Raw genomic sequence first — 16783 nt, 5'->3', positions numbered from 1 at the left:
TACAACACTGGTCAGGGATACTGGTCGGTAGTTAAGTGGATTCTGTCTATTCCCTTTCTTGAACAAAGGAACAATGTTTGCTTTCTTCCAAATATCAGGTAGTTTACTTTGTCCCAAGGATTCCTTGAATATTAAAAATAATGGTCTGCTTAACTCTTCTGCACATTCATGTAGCACCGAACCCGAAATTTCGTCAAGAGCATATGCTTTTCCTCTCTCCATTTTACTTAACTCTTCCTGTACTTCTTTTTCTTATATTTGTATATCTGGTAATATGTGAGGATGCATGTTCCATATTATCTCTTTCATAATTAATTTCTTCTGTAAAAACTTACTGGACATTTTTATTTAGCCTTTCACAAATATCTTTCTCTTGTGTATTGATGATCCCCTCATCTGTAACGGACTATTTTATCTTTAACTTTGGTTTTGCTTCGGATGTAGCTGTAAAAAAGCTTAAGTTGATCATTACTTTTATTTATTATGTCTTCCTGAAACTGTCTTTGAGCCTCCCTCCTTATCTCTGTATAATAATTTCTTGCCTGTGTATTGTTGTTATATGCCCTCTCTCTATTGTGCCTTCTGTATCTGTTCCACAGCAAATCTCTTTTTTCTTTTGATTTTATAATCTCTTTTTTCTTTTGATTTTATACATTCTGTATTAAACCATTTCTTCATTTCCATTTCTGTTTCTTTGTGTTGATGGATGTAATTTTAGACTCCTGTTTCATAAAAATCACAATTTTCTATATACAGTATAACATTTAAATCTTGTCCTCTAAGCCCCTTTTCCCTACCTGTTTCTGAGAAGTATTTCTTCAGGTCATGACAGTTGCCTTTTTTGTAGTTTAGACTCTTTTTGAAACTCTCATTCCTGGTAACTATGTCATATTCAATCCTGAAGTTGCAGTTTAATACTGCATGGTCGTTTTTGCTGACTGGAGGATGAAACATTACATTACATTGTCACTATCGTTTTCTTGCCTAATTTATATATCAGATCTAGTGCCAATGGATCAAGTCCTCTTTTTCTGGTATTTTCCTTTACATACTGTGTTAGAAAAAGCTCCTGCACAAGATCTAGGAGCTTTTTATCCCAACAGTTTTCATGGCATCTTACATCTAGATTATTCCAATTTTTATTTGTATTGAAATCTATAATATAATTCTTTCAGATTTCTCTCCCATTCTATGTAGCAATGCTCTTAAACTCTGAATTGTACTTTCTGCCAGGTCTTCATAATCACCTTTTTCCCAAGTGTTTGTTTTGGGTGGCAAGTATAAATTTGCCAGTTACTTTCCCTTTAGTTGTGTTAACCGCCAATGCAATCAGTTCTGCTTGTGGGGGTATATCTAGTTCTATTTTTTTTACTTGTAGCTTTTTCTTTGTTAAGATTATAATTCCTTCTCCTTTTCTTAAATCTGTTTCTTCTCCATATATTGTAGTCCTCTAAGTTTTGGGTATTGTTTGATATCTTTGGGGCTAATTTTGTTTCAGTCAGGCTAATAATATGTGGTTCATTTTCTTTGGTATAGTCTTTCATCTCCAATATTTTAGACACCATTCCATCTACATTTGTGTACATCAACTTAATCATCTTGTTTACATATTTGCCATAGCTTGAGTCTACTCGCTTCCTCCTTCTTATTTCCTGTTGGTTATGTTCCACTTTGATACTTGCAATCCAGTTACTTTGTAAAAAAAAAAATTACTCTTCCTCTAATCTTTCCTTGTTCTTCGTTTTTGCTTCCTCCCTCTTCTCCTTTAGTATTCCCAATTCCTCTTGAGTTGGGCATCTTTTTATCCATACTTTTTTAAATTCTTCTTTATCCATGAGTTTGTTTGCATTTTTTAGTGTTTTCTCCACAGTGTTCACACTCTTGAGGGTTACTTTGAGTGGCCTTGACTTATTTTTGTCATATTTCCCTATTCTTTTGTGTTCCTCTATGTCTTTATCACAGATTACCTGATACTTTCTTCAATATGTTTATTATATTTGCCATCTCCTTTTTGTCTCTCGAAATTTTGTTTCTAATTTCCTCTTCTACCCCAGTGAATACTATAGACCTGTTGATATCTGCTGAAACTTTGACCAGTTTTGGGTTGTTTTTGATGATTTCTTTCACATCCTTGCTCATGCTTTTTTCTTCGACTTTTGTTTCTAAGTCTTTCTTTACTTTCACCATTTCAGCATACGTAGTTTCTACATCATATTTGTAACTTTGCATCACTTTGTTCACCTGGGTTATCTTCTCTTCAGTATCACTGCTTTGGTCTACCAGACTGCTTGCTTGCCTAATTGTCTCTGTATCATTTCTGAACTCCAGAGTACTCTCATGGTTGACAGCCGTACTTGCCATGTCACTAATCTTCGTTCTAAGTGAACCCACCTTAACTGACAGTTCATCTACTGTTGTCATTTTTGTTTGATACCTTTATTAATTTTTCATTTTCTTCTTTCTGCATGCGTAATTGCTTCTTAATTTCATCTGTTTCACTTTGAAAAATTTTTCCAGATTATTCACTTCTCTACTAATTTAATGTTTCCATTTCAACAAGTTCTTGGTAGAAAGCATCACAGTGTTTTCTGCTTTTATCCCTTTTCTTAACTCCTCCCATATTCACTTTACTAAAGATGGTGCTCATCTTGTGGGATTTCACTTAGAAATAACACTTCTATTTACAAGTATACATCTCCTTGCTACCCACCTGGTGACAGCTGACACCCAGCTGATGATGCGTTGATCAGCGGATTGTTACTAACTGGATGTATTCTATTATTTGGACAAAACTTTTGCTTATATTGCTCTATTATATTAGAACATCATTTAGGTAAACCTAGTACAGAGCTTGACTCATATAAAGATACTATTTAGGTATGGCCAGTTGTGGCCAAGGGTGGCCAGTGCGGAGGAAGGTGAAAGACGTGCTACCTCTGATGCTGCCTCAGTGTGTGTGTGTGTGTGTGTGTGGAAATGCCAACTTTTTTCATACAACCGGTATTGTATGTTGGGAAACTTGATAGACCAACTATTGAAACCACAATGGAAGTTTTATGGGCAATGTTATGGTAATTTACTATACACTTAACTGCAAAAAGGGGACAAAAATGCAACTGCATGGAAGACTTGCTGTATTCCCTTTCCCTGCCACTCAATCGAAGTAGCCTTCTGTCAACACTTTTGTCCAGGCTGTGACGATGGAGGGTGTTACATGAGAGTTAAGCTAATATGAAGCAAGCAACAAAAAGACTGTGTTAAGGAAGACTATAGCCTCTGACGTTTGGGAGGAGAGAGTTATTTAAAGGAAGGACACAGTGCTGATTAGGGGTTTATCTGTCAACCTTTGCTTGCGATAGTAATTTCCGCCTTACAGCCGTATTTCTTGTAACAAAGGACATTTTAAACCTCTCGTAGTCACAGAAAAAAGGATCCTGAAGTGTAGTGTTCAGAGTACATCGCGAAAGAAAAGATTAACGAGAAGTACGAAGTCAGTAAAAATATGTTTTGTTTCGTTTATAAATGCTCCAACATGCACGCATTTGTCGACGTTAGTATTCCCTCTTCAAACCCCTACTTTATTCTCTTAATATGACCACTCAGTCAGGGTTTGTTCCACCTCAGAGATGTATTCAAGGTGACAGATGACTTCGTAGAGCCTATTCCATCTCAGAGATGTATTCAAGGTGACAGATGACTTCGTAGAGCCTATTCCTTAGCATATTATTTTGCATCTTGGCCTTAATATATCTATGTTATTACACTGTCCAAATATCGACACTGTTTACAAGAGTAACATACAGTCATATTGTAAGATGCAACAGGAAATCGCTAAGCAAGAGGATGTTACAAAATCTCAGACGGCCATATGCTTAAAGCTAATGTAGGACCTCTCCTATGGGACCTATATCGAAACGGTATGCTAAAAGATCAAACAGAGAAAGATTTCCCTCAATTTGTAGGGTTTGTTCCAAAACTTTTAAGGGGAGGCATGGTATGGCTTTTGCAAACCCTATATCATCACAAAGTAGCCCTGTACCTGCAGGAAACATAGAATAATGTAAATAACTTATGTAAAAAATATTTTAACATGCTAAAAATACAATGCAAGTATACAGTGCAACTGACTTAATTGTTATTATAACCAACGGGCTGTACCTTACGGAGAAATAGGTCAAAACAAGAACAGGCCATACTCCGCACTAGTAGTAGTACGGTAGTTGTTCCCTAGTCAATCTGGCCAAACAGCTCCGAGTTCCTAAGGAAGGCCTCGGCCGAGACCGGGCTTTCCCACAGAGCTCTCAAGGAGTGTATGTTGTGTTGATGGCGCAGGTGATTGTGTATAACGCAGTTTTCCATAATGTGCTTAACAGTATGGGGTGCTGTGTTGCATCCTGAACAGGCGTCATCCAGCCTCTTCTGATAACTCAAGAGGGCTGGATGATACTCACATCTCAGCCTGGCCAGGTGGACCCTGTCCTCATGAGGGAGGTAGGATTCAGAAGGGTGGATGTCAGGAGGCCGTGCATGCAACGGTGTTGTTTTTAAGTGACTGAATGGAGCAGCAAGTGATCTGATTATGGCTATGCTTCTGGAAGTTGGTTTGAGGCAGGTGCGGGGGGAGAGATGACAGTATTTGTGTATGATACCGTGTGCTGGGTGTTGTTTTGATGTTCCTTGGTGTGTGTGGATTTGCAGCCATGTAATGTAGTGGATGGTGTAGGTTTGTGGAGGCTGGAGCAAGAAATTGTGTGCTTCTCATGTATAGATCATCCTTGACTTTGAGGACTTTGGTTTCTTGGTGTAGGTGGTCTGTGGGTGTAGTAGCTCTGCAGCCTGTGATTATTTTCAGGGCTTTGTTCTGTATGGTCTGTAGAGTGTTGTAGTGTGTTTTAGTGAGGTTAGATGCGCAAGCAGGGCTTGCATAATTCATCACTGAACGTATTTATTGTTTGTATACTGTGGTTGTGGTTTCTTTGTTGTGTCTAAATGTTGTATGGGCAAGTTTTTTTTATTTATTTATTTTTTTTTTGTGATCGACTCTGGGCATAGGCTTCACAGCCTGCTTTCAAGGCCCAGTAGTCCTCCTACGTACCGCACACCTCTACATGTCACCACTTCGGCGCTAACACCCACCGTCCATATTGAATACATGCTAGGGCTGTCTCATACAGGACTGGTGTAAGTGACCTTAAGGCATTGAGTCTTGGTGTAAATTTATCTTTAAGGTTTGTGATATGATGTTTAAAAGACATCAATGTATTGTATATTACACGAAGGATATTGTGTGTGTGTGTGTGTGTGTGTGTGTAATTCACCGGGTCTGTCAGGATCACTTGATAGTCATGATCGTCAGCTTTTACCCTCGCAGAAGGGAGCTGAGAGCTCATTTAGTCAGATCTAAGGGCAAGGCTGTGAGCTTCACACACGCACACACCCGCCCCCTTGCTCAAGGGGGACAGTAACCACCCACTTCGTCAGTGAAACTTTTCGCAACCTCAGCGAGGCACGAACTCCCATCTACCAGATGGCGAGCGAGAACGTTACCACTGTGCCAGCGAGCGGTCTGTGTGTGTGTGTGTGTGTGTGTGTGTGTGTGTGTGTGTGGTAGGGGAGTGTTATTTATGGTGAAGTGTGGAATGTGACTGTGTTTTACTGTCCAGTTTGTGGGAAGGGTCACTGTAGATTTGGCTGGGGCTATTTTCAGTCCGTTTGTAGTGAACCATTTGTGTGGTGTATTGAGATAAGGTTGGAAGATGTGTTCAGCTGTGATTGCGTTTTGGTGTGTTCATATGTTATGTCGTCCGCATAGGAAGGTGTGTATTTGTGGTGTGTGAGTATATGGTGCATGTATCGGTTAAAGAGAGTAGGGGACAAAACTGATCCTTGAGGGGACGCCGTTTGTGAAGTTTCTGATGTTTGATGACTGACCAGCAAAGGTTAGATGTGCATATCTGCCTGCTAAACAGTTTGCCAGCCATCTTTTTGCGTTACTGTACATGCTTGTGTTGAATATATCATTTGTGAGATTGTGGCGAGGGATGGCATCAAAGGCTTTGTTAATGACTAGTGTGACTGGCAGTGTTCTGTATGGTGGCCTAGCTGAATTGATGCCATCAAAAACTTTCTGTGTATGGTCTGTAAGAAGAGTGTTTGTGGAGTGTAGCAGCCTAAAACCATGTTGTGATAGGGCTAGAGGAATGTAAGGTGTGACTAGTTTCAATGCCAGTCGTTCAGTGACTTTGGAGGGGGTGCAAAGGAGTGTGATGGGGCGGTGTGAGGAAGGTAACATGGGGTCTTTGTTGGGTTTGGGGATAGTGATGATAGTGCCATCTTTCCAGATGTTGGGTGTTATGTTGTTTGAGTAGTTGTAGTTTGATATGTTGGTGAGTGCTTGTGCCATGTGGTGCAATGTGTTTAAGGTGTATGTTGCTTATGTTGTCTGGTCTACAGGCAGATGATGCTAAAGGTTGCTAATGATGTGCTTCGTCTGGTTGTAAGTGAAAGGTGCGAAGTCTGGGTCTGTGGGGAACTGTCTCTTGCGTCAGATGACACGTCGATCGTCGCGATGGGGGTTTGGATGGCTGACACGTGAAAATTGATTAATGAGAGTGTTTGTTTGTTGCTTGTTTGAGGGTATGGTGTCTGTTGTTGTAATGGCAGTATGTGACTGTGCAGTGTTGCTGCTGGATAGTGTGATGCTGTTTAGTGTTTTGTAGAGTTTGCTGGTGTTTGGTTTGTGATTAAGTGTTTACAGATCACTATTCTACTAGTGTTTGCCGTTCTGATATTTTTTATTTGAGTGTTGAGTTCTTGTATTTGTTGTACGGTGTCTTGTGTATGGGGTGTTGGAGAGTGTTGTAGTGTAACGTTGACTGATCAGGCCTTGAAATCTGGTGTGAAGTTGTGGTTGTGTCTCTCTCTGTTGCCTCTAGGGATGTGTCTTTTGTCTGCATTTTGAATAATTGTATTGAAAGTGTCCACAGCGGTGTTGATGTTTGTGATGAATGTACTGTTTAATGTTCCAATGGACCTGAAGCAGTGACATCTTCACTGTGGGTCCACCCCCTAGAGGCTGTCGAAGCAGAGGAGGAGGAGGACAACATGGGAGCCAAACCACTACAAACCCTTCCGGCCCCTCACGGGGTCCGTGAACCTGGGAGTGGTTTCAGTCACCTGGGCATGTACCACTCTGCGTTAGTTGTGACATTTGGTGACAAGCACTGTCATTTTTTTTTAAAGAGTAGTTAATAGTAGGGTGAGATCCTCATTTTCACATATTTAAACCACTTCTATATATCATCCATGTGATTTAACTGAATATCAGACGTTCAGTCTATGCTATACATAATACTATACATGTTATTATCTAATATAACTACATAGTCCAAACTTTGAAGCATCGAGACAGCATGAAATCATCTTAGCATTTTAATCTCAGGCACTGCAAACTATGTTTTTATTTTTTAAAATACCATTTCTAAGTATTTAAAAGCAGCATCATATTCATCTATCTATCTATCTATCTATTGCCAGACGCCTCAATCCCGTTTGGGGTGGCCACAAACAAATCGCCTCCAAGTCGCCCTGTCCCCGGCCATTTCACTCCCCTGCTCCCAACTCACACCCCCCTCTCTCATATACCTCTCCACCCCATCCCTCCATCTCATCCTCGGCCTCCCTCTCCCTCTTTCCCCCTCCACCTAACTCACATACACTCTCTTCGTCAGTCTTTCACCCTCCATCCTCTCCACATGGCCAAACCACCTCAGTGTGTTCCTCATAACGCTTCCTATTACATCCACATCAACACCACAACGCACCTTTATATCCTCATTCGTCAGCCTGTCTCTCCATGTGACTCCACAGGCTCCTCTTAAATAGCTCATTTCCACTGCTCTCACTCTTGACTTGTGTCCTTCCAACAACGTCCAAGCTTCACTTCCGCATGTTAGAGTTGGTATCACAATACTGTCATGTAACTTTTTCACTTCCATGCTCACTTCCCTGTTTCTTATCGCTGCTTTCAAAGAACCAGCAACCTTTCTTCCCTGCTGTACCCTTTCAAGCACTTCACCCTCCAAACCTCCATCCTTACTCATCACACTACCCAAGTACTTAAACGTACTCACATTTTCCAATTCCTCACCATCCAACCTCGCTGTACATTCACTGACTTCACCTCTCTCAAAGACCATCACTTTACTCTTCCCTACATTCACCTTTAGATTCCGTTTCTTACACACTCTCTCAAACTCATCCACCAAGCCTTGCAGCTCCCCTTCGTCTTCACTCAACAACACAGTATCATCTGCAAACAACAGTACAGGGAGTTTCCAAACACTATCCTCTCTCACCAGGGCCACTCCAACATCCACTACCCTACCTTGTAATTCTCAAGGAGACACAGGACCACCTTCTTTTGAGTCTTCTGCTTTTTCCTTACCTTAGCTCTTCGTGGGATTCTTTACGTCTCTTCTGACTGTGTTTTCAAGTTTCAATGAATTTTATTACTTTTAAAAGAGGTAAATAGTGTTTTAAAAAGCGGTGTTTGATTACAGATGGAGTCTACCTTGTGGTGCGCAAGGACAGACGGACACAATCTTAGAACGCCATGTTTGACCGAACTTACCCTTATCTGTGCCTATTTATCCAAACCTAACCTAAACTTTCGTAACTTAACCCACCCTGATTTATCCTAACCTAACCTAACCTACTTTAAGCTGACCTAACAAATTTTATGCTAAACTAACCAAACTTATCCTAACCTAACCTATCTCTTAAGTCAGGGGTTCTTAACATGGGATCCATGGATGGGATACAGGAGGTCCGTGAAGGTCAGAATAATTGAGAACAATTTAGCGAGATTGCGTGATGCCGTTTGGCATCATTAACTTAAAAAAAAAACAACAACAAACAAACTCGAAGTCTTGAAGAATTCTGCGTTCGTTGACGCAAGCCTACCCCCGTCTGGCAAAGCAAGCTATGGGTGCTGTGATTCCGTTTGCAACTACATACCTTTGTGAGTCAGGGATTTCAGTGCTTGTTTCTATCAAAATGAAAAGTCGAAATCAACTGGATGTCAACGATGACATGCGTGTTGCCTTGTCAAAGACCACACCACAATTTCATCTTATTCAAGCCAAACAGCAGCAACAACTCTCTCACTGAAATGAACTTTTATGCAGACCTAAAGTTTTATTTTGTTTAATTTGTTCAACTTGGATGTATTTCATTTTTTCGAGTGGCCATTAGTTTTTGCATGAAAAAGAGTGAGAAACATAATTCTTTGTAAAGACTGTTTTATACTTTGTGCTACACTGCGTGAGGTAGTTTTTAATCAAATAATGTATATTCATTGCATGCAAAATGCTGCGATTGTACTTATGTGCATTTTTTATAGGGAAGGGGTTCATAGCGTTCACCAGATTCTCGAAGGGGTCCGTGACTCAAAAAATGTTAAGAACCACTGTCTTAAGTAATCATATTTTCCTTGTTTATTGATGGATCCCCTTCATGCTTGAAAATGCACCTCTGGACACCTTTAGAAAGCCACTGAAGCAGTTCAAAGATTTTTTTTTTTTTTTTGTTAAGAGGTGACTCTATATCTCCTTAAAGTTAAATGAATTTTCTTATCTCCAGCGCTGGCCATCGTATTTACAACATAAGCAATGATTGAAAAGTTTATTACTGTAAAAGTATATAAAGTGTACATATTAACAAGTACCAATATATAAAACAATGACGGAAAATCGTCTTTTGTTGTTGTTGACGGACATCGTCTTGACAAGGAATAGTCATGGTGACTCCCACAGGATTCTGCCTAAAGTACTTGCGACATACCAATTGTTCTTCAGGCAGGTAAGAATGGTCACGTAGGGCTCTAACCATCCCCTTTCTCTTAATGATCTCTTAGCATACCATGTAAAAACTGAGAGCCTGCCTGTGAATTCTTTAGAACATAAAGTAGGGGCCAATGTAGGGCCTCTACGTTTGTGCTTAAGCATACGGCCGAGAAACCTGCGAGAATGTACCCCTTAGTGCTGATATGTCTCTGCAAAGCGTTTCTGTGTGTGAGCTTTTGCTGTGACGGGCGAGTAGCGGGAGGATCCGTCGAGCGGCTTGATGAGCACATCGTCATCGGGGTGCACGAAGAACACCAGGGAGCGCCGTGCCACTGAACGCTGCACCTCCGTCGAAGGGATCAGCACACGGTGTTCCTACCAATAGAAACATTAACTTCGTGAACCGTTGACCGAATTCATCAATGTAAGCATTTCATTAGACAAGCAAAGTGTAATGGCTGCACTGCAGGTCAATAGTAATAATAATAATAATAATAATCTACCTATTGCCAGACGCATTCATTCCGTAAGGAGTGACCACAAACAAATCGCCTCGATGTCACCCTGTCCCCCGCCATTTCATTGCCCTGCTCCCAGCTCACACACCCCTCTCTCATATATCTCTCCACTCCATCCCTCCATCTCATCCTTGGCCTCCCCCTCCCTCTCCCCTCCTCCACCTTACTCACGCACTCTCCTCGTCAGTTTCTCGCTCTCCATCCTCTCCACATGTCCAAATCACCTCAGTGTGTTTCTCCTATAATAATAATAATAATAATAATAATAATAATAATAATAGTAATAATAATAAAAAGTGCAATTTCTTCTTGTGCGTTCAGAGAAACATGGAAACTGCATACCCAGTTCTGCAGTATGCATGCCGATGAGAAATAACTACAAAATAACCTTACATGATCACAGTGGTGTCATATTTGAAGAAGTGTTATCACAGGATACTCGTATAGAACATTCAGTGAGTAGTAGAAGTAGGAGGAGGAGGAGGAGGAGGAGGAGGAGTTGTAGTAGGAGTAGGAGTAGTAACAGTAGTAGTAGTATCGGATGGGGGAGCCCATACCACATGTTTCAAGCGATATTTGCTCTCCTTGCCCTATTTTGTATCATAAGTTTTGAGGAGGCTCAGCCCCCTAAAAATAATGATGCACAATCTTATATAGAAGAGACATTATCAAGGGACCAGACGAAGTGGCCTGAGAAAGTTCACATGCTCACTTTCCCCTATTTCTTATCTTTCTTTCATTCTTTTTTTTTTTTTTTTTTTTTTTTTTTTTGGAGAATAATAATAATAGGAACCTAGTGCCAAAATCCAGCACAAAGCTGGATCATCGGCTACAAGTCGTGTGCGCTGGGTGGGAAGGGAAAACAGACACGGCGTCGTGAAAGAAATCAGTCAATGGAAGAAGTATATCATATCACAGATGGGGGTACTGAAGTAAGGAATGGAATTAGATGTCGGAAAGAAGACCAGTAGAGATAAGGAAGGACATTATATTATGGAAGGAAAAATGCGGCGATTCTCGGAGAAAGTCTGCAAGAAGGAGGGGACGTTGGAGGCGAGACAAAAAAGGAAATGCAACACGTCGCTGCGTTGTATAAAGAGGACAATCAAGGAAAATATGCCATACGGAAAGAATGGTATTGCAACGAGTACAAAGGGAAGGGCGACCACCAGACATCAAATAAGAGTGGGTAAGTCTAGGATGACCGTTTCTAAGACGTGCTAAAGCAGTCTCCCGCCTCCTATTACGGTGGCAAGGGGTTAACCAAGGAGAAATAAACGGTTTAACAACACGTAATTTATTATTAGTGATAGAGTCCCATCAAGACTGCCATCGGTGTCGCAGGAAGGAAGATAAGGCATGAAGAAAGTCAGACACTGGGATAAGGAAGGAAAGAGAGGCATCCCTGGCAACAGCCATGCGAGCCAACTGATCAGCACATTCATTGCCCGCGATGGACACATGACCTGGGACCCAACAGAACTGGACAGTTTTACGACAAGAGGAGATACGGAACAACCACTCCAAGATACGAAGGACTAAAGGGTGAGAAGCAGAAGGTGGCTGAAGAAGGGACAGAGCGCTATATGAATCAGAGAATATCACAAATGAGGGATAGGAAGCATGACAAATATACCGCAACACAAACAAGAGGGCATATAACTCTGCTGTTAGAACAGTTTCATAAGCAGGAAGGCTAAAATGATAAAAGGTGTCAGGAAAGAGAATAACAAATCCAACATCCACAGGGGTTTTTGAACCATCATTGTATAAAGGGACTGCAGAGAAATGGTGGGAGAGATGGTCAGAAAAATAAGAATGAAGAATGAATGAAGACAAATTGGACTTGGAATAAGAGAAAATGGGAGGACAAACGTGGGGTTGCGGAAGTAGCCACGGGTGAAAAAGACGTGCGGAAAGAAAAAAACTACTAACAGTATGGGAGGAGTGCGAGAGGAGAGTACGAGCTCGAACTGCAAAAGGTGTCTTGGTCCTGGGAGTGGAAAGCATGTCTAAGTCAGGACTGAGAGGAAGTAAAGAAGGGATATGAAGAAAACAGTGCAACTCAGCATAGGTACGAAGAGAAAGAAGAGCACAAAATTGGAAAAGTGATGGAACTCCTGATTAAGTATTCAGACTCTCAGCTGGGGAGGACTTAAAAGCTCTAAGAGCCAGACACAAACCGTGATGATGTACAGAACCAAGTTGTTGGAGGACGGTGTCTGAAGTGGAAGAATCAACTTGGCAAGCATAATCAAGTTTGGAGGGAAGGACAATATGGAGACGAAGGAGAGTAGTCCGATCAGCACCCCACGACACATGAGACAAAGTTTATAAGAGACAGAGGCGTTGCAAGGCTGAGGTTTTTCAAGGAGGCAATATGATCCTTCCAAGTAAGACGGGAGTCGAAAAGAAGGCCAAGAAACGAAGCGGAGGTTTTGTATGAAAGAGGAAAGCCATTGAGAAAAAGAGATGGTTGAGAAGTAAGGTGAGAACGAGTAAGAGTAATAGCATGAGACTTAAGAGGAGAACCGAAAGCCAAGAGAAGTGGCTCATTCTGAGGCAGCAGAAACTGCACACTGAATAAAAGCACCAAGGGCAGAGATATCAGAATTTGAGGCATATAATGCAAAATCATCTACATATTAAGAAGAGTGACCACCAACTGGGAGACAAGAAACAATCCCATTAATTGCCAATAAAAATAAAGTAGCGCTAAGAACACTGCCTTGGGGAACACCTTCGTTTTGTAGAAATTGATCTGAATAAGTATGCTGAACACAGACTCTAAAGAAACGAGCTGATAGAAAATTCTTTAAGAAAACCCCAAGGTTACCATCTATACCATAGGAACGAACTGTGTGTTAAACATGGTAGCGCCAGACTGTGTCACAACCTTCTCAAGGTCAACGAACACTGCGACAAAAGAGTGCCAAGTGGGAAAGGCCAAGCGGATATAAGTCTCTAGATTTAGGAGAGAGTTCTAGAAGGTATGATTAGAGAAATAGTGAATAATGATGAGATGCAGTTTGGGTTTATGCAAGGCAGGGGGACCGCTGATGCCATATTCATTGTTTGACACCTTCAGGAAAAATATATTGGGAAGAAAAGGAATCTCTATTTTGTTTTTGTTGATTTGGAAAAGGCCTTTGACAGAGTCCCTAGAGAGGGTGACGTGGGCAATGAGAAAGATTGGGTTGGAGGAGTGGCTGGTTAGGGTGGTTATGGCCATGTATGTGGGTGCTAACACCCAGGTATGAGTGAATGGAGATTTGAATGATGAGTTTTCCGTGCATGTTGGTGTGCATCAGGGGTCAGTTTTGAGTCCCACGTTGTTTATCATCGTACTTGAAGCCCTCTCACGCGACTTCAGAAACGGACTCCCGTGGGAGATGTTGTATGCTGATGATTTGGTGTTGATTGCAGAGAAAGAAAGGGAGGCAGAGGAAAGATTTAGGAAGTGGAGAGATGGTTTGGGGTACAAGGGCTTAAGGTAAATGCAGATAAAACAAAAGTGATGATATCTAGGGTTCGTGGCGGTACAGTCAAAGAAGAGAGAGGGTGGCCATATGCAGTTTGCCACAAGGGCATGGGAAGTAATTCCATCTTGTGCAGCGTTTGTGATAAATGAGTGCACAAGAGATGTAGTGGTATTAGCGGTAGACTGCAAGATAATGCTGATTTTATGTGTGCGGCGTGTCAGGGAGAGCAGGTGGAGATTGTCAGGTGTGAAAGGATTGACCTTGCTGGTGAGTCTCTTGAGTGTGTGGAAGAGTTTTGTTATTTGGGAGACATGTTATGTGCTGGAGGCGGGGCTGGAGCTAGCTCTGTGACTAGGATGACGTCACGAATTCACATGATCATATATCTAAATAAACTCGTGACACTGAACTTTGGTGGGAAACCGCGAATTCTAGTGAATTCCCATAAGTATCACACAGTCAACCGCCACGTATTCACCTGATTGGGTGTGTTTTCAGAACATTTTTCACTGTTTCATAAGTGATCGTCCTTGTGCGCGAAACTAGCGCTTTCGCTGAGTGATTTATTATGGGTGTGTTTCACTCACTCTCCTTCCGTTAGCCATTACCAGATAGCGGCTGGCCCACCCTCGCCTCTCTCTCACAATTTGAATTTAGTTTGGATTGAAGCCCCGTGAGACCAGGTCGTTCTTCAGCGGGTTCCTGAATCTCCACCTAGTGTGAGCCGGCGAGAGGTTTAGCGTGTGCAGTGTCCGTCCTACGCACCGACGCCCCAGTTTCCGCTTAGCCCACTTTTCTAACCAGTATTTTCTTTTCGTTTTTTCCTAGGCTTAAGAGTTTAGTTAAGCTTGTGAGTGAGCGAGTGAGTGTATTCTCTTTGTTATTTTGAATTCATTTTGAAACATGGTTGTAGTTCGCTGGTTCGTCGTAGAAGTTGCAAGATTGTTTGTATCAATATATTGTTAAACTATTTGCAAGGCGTCCTGTGACCTCTTCACCTCTGCATCAGCATGATGATCGGGGAGACGGAGGGGGGGTTGGAGAGAACTGTCAGGAGCTATTTGTGAGTTGTTGGTTGTGAGAGGTATTCTTGTTTTCAATCTTGATATTTTGTAGGAATTCAATGTTGATTCGTAGACGAGGTTCATACACGTTCGCTGCCACCAAATGTCATAAAAGACTTTGTAGTTACTTGTAGAGAAGTTATATATATTAGACTTGTGGACGAGCGGTTGTTATACTGGAGTAGCTTCGTGAGTAGATAATCTTCTTTCCCATTTGTCATGTAGTGACAGGAGAGGTAAAGAATAGTATGGGACTATTTTTATTTGTCTTGGAAATATTAACAAGTCTCTCACACAGAGCAAAGTATAAAGTAGAGTCCCGCTAGCTATCTCTCTGTCTCGCTCTCTCTGTCTCTCTCTCAAGTTGCTAAGCCCTTCTCCCTGCGACCTGTCTGTTCTATCGCTAGCTTCCTTCTGCCCTGTCTTTCCTCAATTCTGGTGAAACAGGAGACGTATCACGTGTGTTCCTTGTGAGTGGAAAGTTCTAGAAGCCTGTGTGTGAGTATGTGTGTATGTGTGTGTATGGTCACTAGGCGCCGTCGTGTGCCTATAAAGCATTCCTTGAGTTAAGAGTGTGTAAGCATGTTTAGCATTGCTCGATTCTCGCAGACACAATACCTTCTCATCATCTGACTCCCTGCTTCTATCTGTCTCTCTATCTATCTATCTATTATGATTTGTAATTATAATATGGAGTCCTAACACATGTAACGTAAATTTGTTTCATTGTAATTAGTAAATTTTCAGTTCTTTTCTTTGAGCTTGATGTAATGTAAACTCGTGTTTTATTTCTCCACATTAAGCTTTTCACATGAATGTGTTTGAATGGATGAGTAAATGGGGAGTGTGTCGTCCTGTCTCGGCTACCTCCCTTTCCTTGGGGGAAGCAACCTAGGTATATAAATAGATAGATAGATATTAAGCTTATTCTAGTTATCGCTCCTAGTTTGCATAATGCTTTGCATTACTCATAACTGGTACTTAGGCCAGTCCTTTTATTAACTTAAATCCGTTGTGCAACTTGGAGTTAATGCACCAGCAAGAACCTGCTTATCATTCATAGCATTTGTTATTGATTGGCAGGGGTGGAGTCACTTTCTCGTGAGGCTAGCAGTACTAACAAACAGCATTTGTGAGTAATTAGTCTCTGCTGTGTACTGCTGAGAAAGTAAATAAATTCTTGTCCTTAGAGAATCGGCGATCTAAGCCGGAATAAAGTAATCATTGCTTGATTTTCACAAGTCAGTTCACTGTCCTGTTCTCAAGTAACATTATAAAGTATCAAGCATTATTAAATATTATTCTTTAATACTGCATAATCTCAAAAACCCTGTGACATCTGGCGACCTCATTCCAGGATATTAACTCCTAGCTTTAAAGTTATTCACGAGACAATACTCACTCACTCATACTTAGCTATTTATCATTAAAGTCTATAGGCACTATTTTACTGGTGATTATTAATTCATTTTTATCAATTTTAAGTATTAGTTTTCACAGTCAGTGTTTTGTTTATTTTTTTTTTCTTTACCAGTCTAACTACATAGAACTGGTCACCACTAACCTGTGCCTATATTCTTTATTCTCGGTTATTGGCATCTTTCTCTGCAAAATAGCAGTCAGTGCTTAGTCTCTAGTTCACTTAGATTGACTTAGCATCATGTCTACCAACGTCTATGTACAGGAAGCTAAAGATATGGGACTTACAGACCCCAAAGAAGTAAAGGATTACATCCTCTCTCGGTTTAATTACGAGCAGCAACGCGAGAATGATGCTCGTGAAAAGCATAGAATCCAGTGCAAATACGAGCGAGAACAGCGCGAACATGAGTGAGAACAGTGCGAGGAACGCGAGAGAGAACGTCAACACGAGC

At 41.3% G+C, this 16783-nt stretch overlaps 1 protein-coding gene across 1 annotated transcript in view; it reads right to left on the bottom strand.

Annotated features, from left to right (window-relative positions):
• Nucleotides 1–9947: 9947 nt before the first annotated feature.
• The window catches only part of LOC145397805 (uncharacterized), a 432859-nt gene continuing 426023 nt past the window's right edge, over nucleotides 9948–16783 (bottom strand). Inside the window, exon 7 of the mRNA XM_080270825.1 lies at nucleotides 9948–10220. Within this exon, the coding sequence (XP_080126951.1) occupies nucleotides 10038–10220 (183 nt within the window). The 3' untranslated portion in view covers nucleotides 9948–10037. The remainder of the gene's footprint in view (nucleotides 10221–16783) is intronic.

This window comes from Coenobita brevimanus, chromosome 43, assembly GCF_032717465.1.
Source record: "Coenobita brevimanus isolate Jiangsu-jjx chromosome 43, ASM3271746v2, whole genome shotgun sequence".
Classification (NCBI taxonomy): domain Eukaryota; kingdom Metazoa; phylum Arthropoda; class Malacostraca; order Decapoda; family Coenobitidae; genus Coenobita; species Coenobita brevimanus.
Note: the sequence above shows the minus strand (reverse complement) of the source record. Positions and strands in the feature narration are given on the sequence as shown.